Source organism: Lonchura striata, chromosome 14 (assembly GCF_050655825.1).
Source record: "Lonchura striata isolate lonStrDom1 chromosome 14, ASM5065582v1, whole genome shotgun sequence".
Lineage (NCBI taxonomy): Eukaryota > Metazoa > Chordata > Aves > Passeriformes > Estrildidae > Lonchura > Lonchura striata.
The window spans coordinates 3,475,244-3,488,577 of record NC_140716.1 but is presented as its reverse complement, the minus strand read 5'-3'; the positions used below and the strand labels follow the sequence as shown (position 1 = coordinate 3,488,577).

The 13,334-nt window shown below is 39.8% G+C and overlaps 1 protein-coding gene across 4 annotated transcripts in view; it reads right to left on the bottom strand.

The window, feature by feature from the left end:
• SMURF1 (SMAD specific E3 ubiquitin protein ligase 1) overlaps positions 1–13,334 on the bottom strand; it is a 45,156-nt gene that overhangs the window by 16,881 nt on the left and 14,941 nt on the right. For all 4 annotated transcript variants that reach the window (XM_021549603.4, XM_021549594.4, XM_021549618.4 and 1 more), the window contains exons 2-5: positions 2,322–2,360; positions 1,818–1,926; positions 855–988; positions 671–736 (exon numbers count right to left, since the gene is read on the bottom strand). In XM_021549603.4, coding sequence (XP_021405278.1) covers positions 671–736; positions 855–988; positions 1,818–1,926; positions 2,322–2,360 — 348 coding nt within the window. The remainder of the gene's footprint in view (positions 1–670; positions 737–854; positions 989–1,817; positions 1,927–2,321; positions 2,361–13,334) is intronic.

The window sequence follows — 13,334 nt, the reverse complement described above, 5'->3', positions numbered from 1 at the left end:
TCTTAAAGCATTACTAATTTTCTTAAAAAAGTAGAAAATAAACCAGAGGGTCATCCCCTCAAAACTTGAGTTTATTTCTGTAAATATCAAACGTGTCAAGTTCTACAACTGGGTTTCATGAGGATCTAGAAAGGGAAGCTGGAAAAAAATTGCTCACCACTAGATGTCATCTTAGGGTGAGAATTTGGAGTTTGCCAAATATATATCACTGAAAAGCTGGGGTTGGTTGGGGGCAGTAAAACGTGGGGTATATTTGCTGTAAAATGAGCACGGCCTTGTTGAAATTTGGAAACGGCTTGCATGAGTCAAAGGTATCAAACCAGCAACTTGTAAAATGTCTTTTAACTCCTCCAGATCCTTTTTTAACACCGAAGATTCCCTCTGCTTGTCACCTTGCCCAAATGCATCATTTCACAGTGACATTCACCCTTCCAGAGATGCAGCAGAAGCCCTGCCAGATGCATTCCCTGTTTTTAATGTTGTTTCCCATCATCAACTAAGAGAAAACAAACTCCTGCATAGGAGTGTAACGAAAATTTTCAGGTTATGCAATTTAGTCCCAGTAAAATAAGAAGAAACAGCACAGAACAGGCATAGAAACAGTGACTAGAGGAGTTTTTCCCTATGGATATTTACCAAGCAGATGGAATTTAGCTGGGATCATTCTTACCCACTATTTGGCCTCGGACAGCATCGGTGTCTGTGGGGTTGAGTTTGCATAGATCCAAACGCTGGTCTGCAAAGGAGAATTGGAAAAATCAACCCTGGGAAGGGCTGGGTGGGAACACTATTCACTACTCAGTACAAGGAAGGAATGGAGGGTTCTTGGTCACACCAGGGAGGAATTCTCTTACATCCAGTATCTTTTAGCCTGCTGATGGCATTGGAGAGGAGTCGGACACACCCCAGGAAGCCAGCTCCCTGTTTCTTATGGATTTTTTTATGGTTCCATACACTGATGGTTATGGAATCTGTTTTCCCAACGTATCTAGAAAGATACATATTAAAAGAGTAATTTTAGAAATAATAACCTCTTTTTACTCCACAGAACTGATGCTGTAATTGGTACAAATTCTGACACATTTTTGTACATCGGTCATGCCTCTTTATTATAAGTACACAAGTGCTTATGCCCAAAATGCTGTAATTAATGAATTACTGCACAGTGATTTCACACAGCATGGGAAATTGATATTGCTGCAGCATGAATTTAACTACAGCCAGCCTCATTAAAAGCTAAACAACAAGTCGATTAACGCACAAAACTGCAGAATTTATGGTTCTAATAATTTGAAGAAAATAAATCATTCCAACAAGGACAATTTTCTGAAAAAGCTGGATGGCACTGCTCCAGGAGACCTCACTAAGCCCTTGTGCTGTGTATCTGCCATACAAATATCTCCAAATTCAAACACCTAAAAGCAAAGTACCACTCTTTTATTAATAAGGATTTTCTTCTTGAAAAAATGAGTCCCTGAGAGGGCAGGATTAGATGGGATATTGGGAAGAAATTCTTCCCTGTGAGGGTGCTGAGGCCCTGGCAGTGGTTGTCCAGAGAAGCTGGGACTTTTACCATCCCTGGAAAAGTCCAAGGCCAAGCTGGGAGCAACCAGATCTAATGGAAGGTGTCCCTGACCATGGCAAAGGGTGGAACTGGATGATCTTTAAGGTCCCTTCCAACCAAATTGTTCTGAGATTTTATGAAATATGACTCTTCTTGCTAACACAAAATGAAGTTGCAGTGCCAACCCTGCACTATTTATTCACCAGACAAATCTCTGGGATACTGTTTACTTATGACCTTACAAACAACTCACAGATCGTAATGCTGGTTCCACTTGGGGTCCAACGTGTTCTTCACAGTGTCAGTGGAATGGCACTGACCTGACCCATCCACAACTATTTTAGCAAACGGGTCAGGAAGTCCTGTGGAAAGGAAAAGGTGCTGTCAAATACAGTCCTTTGTTTTGCTGCTCCCAAGACAATGCCATTAGAAGCTCCCCCCTCAAGAAAGAATAGTTGTCATTATCCTAAAAGTATTTTAGTAAATCCTGTGTTTGAGGTGGATGCTCCTGGTACCCCCCAGCACAGAGCTGTGAGCAGCAGTCTGTGGTTCCATCAGTCAGACTTCCAGCTGGAATTTGTCAGCCCTCGGTGTTTCCAACCCTGAAGTGCACACAATCTACAACCCAGAGTAACGTGTACTCCTGTAGTAAAGCACTGCATATGACACATACAGATGAGCCTCCACAGTAATGCACCATCTCCAAATAAATCTGATTAATCCAGAGCAGAAAGCTACACAATTAGGACATACTTACTGAAGAAATCTTTCTTTGCGAGATTCTTGGCACATAACACTGCAAAACAAAAAAAGCAGATAAAGAAATCTTAAAACTGTAAAAAAAAGCTTTATGGTAATCATATCAGCTAAAATAATACCTGATCATAATTCATAAAAAAACACCTAAATATTAAATGTGGGCATTATTTTCTTTATCTGGGATTGGAATATTTACATATAAATTTGGCTTCATATTTGCTGCTTTAATTCTATTGTTACAACACACAGAAGATTTAATGAGCATCCCTTTGCAATAAAATCTCCTAATTTTCTTTATTTCATGTTTATACAAATGCTAAATCAGATTTTTGTTGTTATTTCAGAATCCATCCATTTTAGAACAAGGGCTAAACATTTTCTGAACAAAGAACAGTGCTGGGATTCCTGGAAAAGACCTCTTCACTAAGTCCCATCAAATGTAGTGCAACCTCTTGCTCCTTGTACACAAAGTGTGGATAAATGGTGAAACAAAGCATGGCAGGAATTCTACAACAGCAGAAGCAATCTGTAAATATACAAAGGTTTGGGGATAAGTGTGACAGGGCTTGAACTTGGGAGAAAAATAAATATACTGAAAAAAAAAATCTGCATCAAGATGTTTTCCTTTTGAAAAGGCCACAAATGAGACATCGTTTCCCTCTCTCCAAATCTACTCACCAGCACAGCAGTTTAAGAAAAAATTACATCAGGAAATTCACATCAATCTCCATTTCTACCAAGTCTATTACCAGCTACAAGTCTAATTTTGCTTTTCCATAAGGACTGCTCAGTAGGATCTCAGCAATCCAAGTTGTTTAGTATCCATTAAACTGTTCTAACAGGCCAGGAAAAACAACTCCAGAGCCAAAGAGGAAAATATTGGAGCTCAACTTATCTTAAACTAAGATCCAAGAAAGGAAGGTAACTATAAAAGACCTAATTACTGTTGAGGGAGTCTCTTTCTCCAGTGAGGAAAAAAAAGAAATCTTTCAGCATGAGAATGAAGGCTCAGAAGACAATCAATGGCCAATTCCCCAGGTATGGACCATTTCCCCTTCTCATCTCCATCTCCCCTTCTTCCTGACTTACCCTCAGTCTCACTGTAATTCTATACTGGGAAAGGGAAGGTGCAAAGGAACAAATACTTTATTTATTTATTTTTATATACTTCTACTAGAATTCCACCTCTCAGCTCCAGAGAAACATTTCTCTAGGTAACACAGGCAGCAGAGAAAAAACTGCCTCACCTCACGTCAAGCAAACAGACCAAAGAAATCCACTATTTAACCCAGAAGCTCATGGAAGAAAAAACACAAATCTTGCCTCTTAGTGATAATTAAAGCAGCCACACAAGGAAAGTATTTTTAGAATGGATTAAAAATTACTTCTTTCTTACACTGGTAAACTATAATCAGAGAAAGTTTCTCTTGCATTTTTTTTAAACAACTGACCAAAAAGAGAAGTGTGCCAGACTACAGCAATTCAATTTGAAACAACACAGGGTTAGAGAATCACCATCCGCTGCCTGTGGAAGCACGACAGAGCAACCTTTAATTTCCTTTTCCTGTTGAGAGTGTTTCAGGGGAAAAACTACTCAAGAAAGAGAGACTAAGTACAAGTAAAATAAGAACTTTAGCATGCTAGTACCAGCCAACGAGAATTCTGTGTGATTTTTAAAATCAACTCTACTTTAAAAATCTCACTAATTCTGTGAGATTTTTAAAATCATCTCCAGTTTGAAGAATAATTTATTGAGCTGGAGCAGGATGACATCTGTAACTTTCTGCATATGGTTTGTCCATATAATTATTACCTTTATTCCATATTTCAGGTGTGCTTTCAAAATAGCAGCATAAATTTCTAAAGCTATTATTGAAGAATTATATTTTTCATGTAACTCTTTTCCCTCTGCCCCAGCCTTTCAGTCTACAGTAGATGAGCACAGCTGCCAATTTTCCACTCACAGCCTGTGAAACCCTCAATTTTCAGTTGCAAAAATTATTACTCTTTCTTGTAAGAAAAATATTGGCACAAAAGCTAATAGCTGAAATAAACCTTTATAGAGCAATCTCTAGAATCAGGCTGCCCGAGATGGACCATTGGCTCTGTTTCACTATTTGCATGTTAAACCCACTAGAGCAAAAAATATTTGCAAGAGCTGTATCACTTAAAAGCCACAGATTTCTAAATTCCAGTAAAAAAACAGGTGGCAAAGGTCAGCAATGGGAGACTTGGATGTGAAACCATGCCAGCAGCAGAGCAGACAGCCCCTCCCTGCTGTGCAGAGCTGGGACTGGGCCACATTTCCTTCTTTAACACATCATCTCCAACAGGAGAGGACCTGATGGCTGCTACTTCAAGCCCCAAATTCATGGACTTGAGTAGATTTAGCTACAAAGGCTTAAAAAGTTATTAATTTTATCCCTGGTTCAGAGAGGGTTTAGGAGAATGAGACAGACCCTAAGCTCTTTGCCCAGGCCTTGCCCAAATCCCCTCTTTGCCCATTTTCCAAAGTGCTTTTTCTTTTAGTTTTTCTTTCTTTTAAGCAGGAAAGGTTCTGGGCTTGTCATCAGGAGTGATCTCCCTGCATTTGTTGCAACACTACAAAAGGTACTAATTCTCCTGACTTGGGTATTTACATTCTGCCTCCTCCAAGTCAACCAACTTGTTTCAGCCTGACACAGGATTTGTTTATGCTCCACTCCCAATTGTTGCACAGCTCTGAAAAACTTCTTTTTTTAATATAACAGATCCCAAACAACACTGAAACAATGTCTTTACATCTAGATTATAATATTTATAAAGGGATGGGAATGTTTTTTTAAGTACCTGACATTATTGAGATAATTTCAAAGGCCAAATTAGCCAGCTGGGTGAAGTGCTAGTGTGAAAGCATATTTGGCAGGAGGTGAAGAAAGGACCAGCCTTAGACAAAGTCAGTATTTACCCTGGGGATGTAACTTGAGTGAGCTGAGAGGTTCCTCTGCCAGGCCCTGGTTGTCCACCCTGCCTCCAAACAGAAATGAATCATCTGCTGTGGTTCAGGAGGTGCTGCAGGAGCAGGACTGGTGCAGTGAGGAGAGCACAGAGTGGCACCAGTGTCTCAACAACCCAGCTGAGAATTGCATCAGAAAGCTGCTAATTCACCCCGAGACATCATCCTGCAGCAAGAGCAGCACTTGCAGGGAGGCACAGAAAAAGAGTCTGGGAGAGGAACCATTTCAAACATTCCCAAGTAAACAGAGCCTGACTCTGCATCAGCACCATTTATTCCCATACACCACGGAATGTCTCAGTTTGTAAGAGACCCATAAGGATCACAGAGTCCAGCTCCCATCCCACTGCACACTGCTAAGATGTTACAAGTGTTTCCAGCTGCACAGTGTACAAAGGACAGAATTTCCTGGAGGGAAAAGTAAAGTAAATAAGGCAAGTGATGAAAATATTCCATAGGCCCAGCCTGTACCAATGCAAAACAGCAGGCAAATGTGCACCTGGGATTGCATTCATTCACACTTTGCAAGTTAAAGGCAGGAGCCTCCATGCTCAAATTAAGGAGCTTTACATGTGGGTATGATCTGAGCTAACCACGGCCTTCAGCTCAGTGCCCAAGTTAATTCTGGAGACAAGACAAGACAAACCAGCAGTACGTCCACATCTTCTTTAGGAAAGGTGGGGGGAGGTCACAGTGAACCATGCTGGCAAATACCACTTTCAGCCATCTCTGGCCTTCCCCTGGATATTTCAGGTTAATTATTTATGCTTGTACAAACAGGCAGCCAGATTCCAGGATACATTCGTTTTACTTTGTAACAGAAGATAAACACAGGCCAGCAGGCTGGTGGCGTAGAGAGGATTTCACTCAATATTTCCTTCTGTATGGACCATCTTTAATCATAGAGATATGCAGCATAATCATTACAAGCACCACAGGCTGGTTGGTTTGTTCTAAGATAGAAGCAAAGAAGAACAATGAGGCTTTGGAATAAAAGCAATAAAGATCTTGACATAAAATGAAACTAAAGTTACTGCACACAATAGGAAAATGATCAAATTTGAGACATCCAAGTAATAGAAATATCTCTGTTAATGCTTCAAAGTCTGTGTAGGTTTTGACTTGTGAACTTGGTAGCCTGTGTTGGAGTGGCCCAGCAGGACAGTCCCCTGTGTGTGCCAGCTCACAGCCTGGTTTCCACAGCAGAAATCCCACCATTCTGAAAAACTGCTTTGGGAAGGCTGCATGGCAAAAACAATGTACATGAAGTGGAAAAAAGCCTCCTCCAAAAAAGGAGAAAAAAACAAACATCAGCTATTCATCACATACTGCTCCAACACCCTAAAACTCATGGTCCACAATTAAAATCTTTGCTGAATCTCTTATGTGAAATCATGTCTCATCTAAACAGTTCTGTGGATTTTGTGGAAAATATTCTGAATACCACAAGCCACCCCTTCTGAACTGCCCTGAGGAATTACTCTGCTTAGAGTTGTGTTCTCTGCACATAACCTTAAATGAGACTTCACTGCAGATAAGGTCTGGTTTTATTTCTACTACGAGACAACCCATGAAGGTTTCACATATATTTTTTTTTTAAGGATGATAATAATTTCTATGTGGTGGGATACAAAAAATGGTTTGATGGGAAAGGAAAGATGGCTGAAGTGTGTAAAAATGCAGTTTCTCTATGGCTAGCCACATCACTGAACTGAAATACACCACTTTATTCACAAATTGCACTTTAAATTGTCACCACAAAGGCCAAGGTTTCTATTCTAGTCATTTTTTTGTTTGCTTTAGGAATACTTTTGGTCTTTCTCTTCGTCTGCTCGAGACTGAAATGCAAAAATCCAGACTGCTTTAACTTCTCAGTAACCGAACCCGAACCGCTGCAGCGCCGGCGAGCACGAAGAGATAAACAAACCCACAGCCTTCCCTGACATTTGCCAAATAAGCCAATTAGCTGTATGGAACTAATTTCATCCTGACATGCACCCTGAGTGGCCTTCACTAACGATCTCAGCATTGTGGTGCCAATGAGATTTGCAATCTGAGACACAAACCAACCAAAAACCCATGAGACCCCTCTGAATTCAGGCCCTGCATTCATGCCCTGACACTGGAAGGCTCTGCCTGAACTCATGCTAAACCAGACCTTGACTACCAGATTAAAGCAAGGCTTCATTATAAAACCCCTCGATTCTCAAAGAGTCGGTAGAGTTGATACACGAACCCTTTTTGTGGCCCTTTTGTGTAGGCTGCAGTAAAAATCAAAGCCTCTTTTCAAGGCATGATCTCCTCGTGGGTTGGAACTTGGCTTTGTGTAGCCAGTTGCAAACACTAGACAACTTTGAAGAGATCTTCAAAAAACCACACACCCAGAAAAAGCCATTTTTATTAGTCCATTAACATGTCATTAAAGTATCTACTTAGTCAGGAATCAAAATTCCATCCTACCTAAGCAGAAGCCAGTCACGAATGAGAGGCAGTTCTCCTACTGCAAAAAAAAAAACCCCAAGTTGGCAAAACAAGAGCTTCATCTCTGCTCCTAAGAATTACTCAAACTGAAAAATTCTCCAACAATAAGTCTTCACATACAACCAGCAAGGGCTGACTTAGCCCTCAATAATATAAATCATTGAAAAACCCAGCACAGGGCTATTGGAAGAACAAGACTCATTAAATTCCCTTTTAACTGAGACTGTGTACAATACAAGACCAGTAAAGTGAGTTTAAAAATTAACTGACTGACATGCAAAACTTGGAGAAACACTGAAGAGTTATGAAATAAGCTGAAGAACTTTGCAGGGATAAAAAGGGAGATCAATAGGAAGCTGAATTAATGTTGATGTAGAGGATCTGAGAAAGGCACACAAATCAGAGGTGGGAATAAGCTTATCAATTATTACTCATACCAACTTTTCTCTCTTCTCCCCCTTCTGCTCACCCCTAACAAATACCTGAGATAAAGGTCTCTCAGATTAAATCTTTCATTAAATCCCAGCTGTTGCCTCGGTTTTCTTATGACTTTGCAATGCCTCCCTCTAATCCAGGCCAAGAGCATTGTCATACTCTCCATAGAGTTGCCCATTTCCTAGACAGACATAAACCCCAAATATCCCCAAACGCATGAGTCTTACAGACACACCCTCAGCTCTGAAAGCAAAAGCTGCCCATGGGGTTTATCTGGTCCATGTGCCACTCAAATTGTACTTCCATGGGTGCTTTTTCTCTTAAAGTTTATTTTTTAGGGCAAACCTTTCACAAACTGCTGTTTTACCACTTTCAGCTAATTGTTCTTGGCCCTGCAGTGGTTGCTCAGATGTAGGAAATGCAGCCAGAGACGCTGGGGCAAGAGTGACACTTCCTCTGTCACCAAGATGTCTTTGAAGCTCTGTCTTCCCTCACATCCCTTCCACTTTCTCTTTGCTGACCGTCTCCAAATACGTCCAAAGCACAACCAGTTTCTGTGAGAACTGGAATTTAAGAGCTAAGTCAGTTATTGCCATCACCATTTTTACAGCCATTCCCAAGAACAGCCCATCATTTACACAGCTGTACCAGGAAATATGTTAACAGAACATAATGTAATTTATACCCACTGTATGGTTTCTAAAACTCAGTCATCCACCCCCACCAATAATTCTGCCAGGAGCACAGCCAAGTGGGACAATAATTTTGTAAGGAGAGATTTCCCAAATTCAGTCAAGATTTTGCTTTGTTAAAGTATCCACAGTCTCCCAATTCCCTGAAAACAAAGGATACACTCAGGCTTCAGCTACAGCATCAGCTTCTAAATAGTATACACTAGTAAGATACAGGAATATCTGTAAAAGCCTCAAAACTGCTGTTAAAACCACACAGAATAATATGCTATTCTTAGGGCAGATACAACTTCTTAGCTGAGAGCTAAACAAAACAATTTCAATAGAAAAATTCCCACTGGAAATACAAAATGGACTTTTCATTTACTCCACACTTCACTGTGCAAGTTTACAGTTACTGGGATCAACACAGCTCTGGAATTCATCCCTTATTCAATCTTTTGCATCTCTAACCATGTGCACTTGCATTGAATAATTCATATTTCCAAGCAAGTGGTGTCTATCCAGACAGACTTATCTGCACGCCTTGCACATTCTTCTTGTGCTCACACTTTGGATCAGACACAACGTGAGCTGTGCGACATCATCACCAAAATGAAGCTAAAAACACACCAGGAAACTATGTGGCTCAATTCCCTTAAATTGCATTAAAACTAAGGAATAAATCCATGCTGAAATCTCCATACTTTGCTTTTACAGTTACCCAAGCACCACAAAAGCATCTGGAAAAAAATTCCTAAAGCATGAAAAACATGTTCCTCCACCCACATGCACTCATAATTCAGATTCCAAACTGAATTTTACTAAGATGGCCAAAAATATTTTGTACTTTCAACACCAAGGACGTTTCAAAGCATCTTTTTCAAATTCCTAAAAATGTCAGCACCTAATGGGACCCTGTTCTCATCCCAGCATTGCTAACAATAGGTCCCAGGCAGAGCTGGGGATCGAACCCAGCTCAAACCCAGCCCTAATCCCAAAGCCCCAGTAACAAAAGGTCCTTTCTAGAAATCCTATCCAAATGCTCAGCTATATGAATTTGTTTCTCTGAAAAATGTGAGGCGAATAGCATTAAATTAAAAATCACATACAGAAAATACACCCTGAATGCTTTAGATATTGCTGAGGCATAAATTAGGTATGAACTAGCTGACATTCCTGTAGAAGAGAACAGTGCCTGTGCTCAGTCAGCATTTCAGGGAGGTGTGTTTCATTTAAGGTGCCTCTGATCTTCATAAGTTCAAGGTATAAAGTCTTGAACACCTTATTTTCATTACCAAAAAGAAGCCTAGAAGGACTCTCCTGTGCAGCTGATCATTTGCTTACTAATTCAGTACATAAAAGAAATATTATGTCCACTATAAAACACAAAAATTTAGATTCTCCTTCTTCCCAGATATTCTCTCTGGGACTACCCAGACCACTACTACAACTGCATGTTTTATAAGCAGTTTGTGAGATTCAAGTTACAAGTATCTTTCTGTACTAACAACAGCTTTTTTTCCCCCCCCATGAAACATCATCCAATTAATGGACTTCAAAATTCCGTGAGGAAAACCTGCACAACTGCTCTCTGCTGCTTTATACTGGAGGAGAAAGTGCAGAACACGAGACCAAAACCAGAAGCAACACATTTGTGGGTACTTAACTGAGCACTACAATCAGTAGAATGCACAAGCACTCACACCAATTAAACCAGACCCAGCCTTGGGGTCCTGTCCAAGCAGCAAAACACTGGAAATGTCAGGAACACAACAAACAACTTTTGTACTCTCAAAGCCAGTACTAGCTCAATATATAAATATTGCCTTGCCTCAGAATAGCTGCTTGTTATGCAGAAAGCAGAAAAGAGTCTGACCTGCTGCTGCAGAACACGTGAAACCTGTGAAAGAAGAAACCTTGGTACAGAAAATCTTGGCAAAGTTTGAGTAGATACAGCCAAGCAGCAGTTCAATAGAAACACTGAATTTTTGTCAAACAGCAAAAGGTCTACAACTTCCAAGCTAAAACGAAGCAGATTTCTCAGTTTAAAACATAAAACATATGTTTTTATCTCCAAAGAGTGGCTGGTATTTACATTCCTTCACATACAGGTAGTGTCAGCATTTCAACAAAGCAATTTGAATGTTAAGCATTATTGTAAAAGACGAGAAAAATGTAATTTAACACATTCTCAATCACAATTTAAAACTGAGATTTGTTTTCCAGACAAAACCAGTATTTGACTTCTTTGATATCTTAATGCAATTAGATACAAAATCAACTTTGCACAACAAAAGTTTCCAATTGGGGTATATAATAAAATAGTACAAAATTAATGTCTGGTTTTCATCAAGTGCTAAGTAGACTGCTCAAAAGCAAGAACATTGTTATTCAAAAACTTAATGGCATTATGTGCAAGTTATGAACTATGTAAACTATTAGTTCATCCCATGAGGCTTAAATGTATCACTAAAAGAGTTGTAGTTAAATAATCTACATGGAACGTTGCCTTAGTGCTCAATATACAGCTTTGGCTCTGGACTGCTCAACTCAGTGTTAAACTGAAGTTTCCTTGTGAACCAAGAGCAGGAAGCTGGCAAGAGAATCACTTCAGTGACCCAGGAAGCTGCTGATGTTGAGATTAACTTCCAGCAAAATGAACGGGTTGGGGGGGGGAAAAAATCCCTGTTTTTAAAACACTGAAAATACAAACAACAAATTTTGCCAGGGCAATTTTTAGAAGTTCATAAATACAAGTATAAAAACAGTGACGACCACTGCAGTCACATTGTTCAAGAATCCACATTTCTTCATTCATACAGAAACAGTGAATGAAGAATTTTCAATACAGAAATTCCACAGGAAAATCTGGCTTACAGGCTACTATGTACACAGAAATAAGAAACCTCAGAACACTGCATGGGGCCTAACTTATTTCAGCATAACCAAGGCTCATTTTGCATTTCTTTAATAACTGGGAATCTTGTAACAAGCAGTTGCTCAAAATCTATTACAAAGAATAACACTTACCAAGCATCTCCTCTGGCACTACTAACTTCAGTAACTGCTCAGGAAAAATTCCAGCAGGTACTGGATGACTTTTCAAGAGGCACAGTCAACACCCCAAATTTTTTTTTGCAAGTAAATGAAAAGCATTCTTTCTTTCATGTAAGGCATCATCACCGTATCACTGCTTTACCACCACATACCTCAGGTTAACAAATGCCTCAGAAACTTTCCCTGATTTCTAGCACATCTCGCTGTTTTCCAGGTTTGGATTTCAGCTGAGGCATGCCGAGTGCTTTTTGGCATGTTTGGATAGAAACATTAAAAGCCTCAAGTCTTGTCATGTAAAGCTTTTCAAAGCCATGGGCCTTGCTGCCAAAGAAACATTTCCATGCTCTTACAGCTTTTGCCTTTATTCTCAGACCTGCTGTTTGCTTTGTGGTCAGGATGGTAACAAACACATGAGCTGGAGCAGCTCTTACTGACCTGACCCTGAGTGAGCTCTGACTTAAAAATCAGGGCAGTGAAAGTCCATATTCAGTGAAGAGTAAAAGGAGCACAAAAGCCCAGAGCCATGAGTTCATTTTGTTCTAGGCTACTTAGAGTGGCCAGCCAAAAACTGAACCAGCTGGAATTCATTCCTAAGTACTTCTTTCTTCCCAGAGCTCCCCGGGCTGTCGTTATCAACCTGAGGATAACAAACATATGGATCATCAAGATGGAGTTGGTGTTGGAAAGAAGTGGCAGAGCCTAATGGTCCATAATAAATGAAGTCTTGATCCTAACTTGGATCTTAGTACTGAGGTATAAACGCTTTTAATGTCTTAGGGGGAAAACTGCCCACACTAGATGGAATTAAACATTCCACTGACTTCTCTTCTTGATGGTTTCCTTGTTACCAGCTCTTGCACAGATCTATTTTTGTCTTCATTAACATTCCATATTCAAATTATATCCATCAGATTCCAGACGATTCAAGAGGCATGTGCAAAAAAACGGAGGGGAAAACGACACCCTGACCATTCAGGTAAAATTTAAAAAAATAATTCAGGCTAAGTGCTGAGCTACAAAATGGAACAATTGCTTTAATTTTCTATACAAAATCTAAAATAAAGGTAGCAAGTTTAAAAACAGGAAGAGAGAAGACAAAGTGTGTTTGCCCAAATTAAATTCTTGGCATCCTTTCTCATTTTGCATCAGGTACATTAGATGTTTTACAATATTGTTTTTAACTCCTGGAAATTTTTTCAATCTCCAGTAGTTTGTTTTGTGATTATTCTGCCAGTTATAATTTCTTCCAACATCTGCCTAAGAGGCTACAAATTGCTCTCCACTGTCTTCATGTCTATTTTTTCATTTGTTCGGAGAACTCAGCTCAAACTCTCCTTGTTTACAAATGAAAAACCCAAGGCAGCCCAAA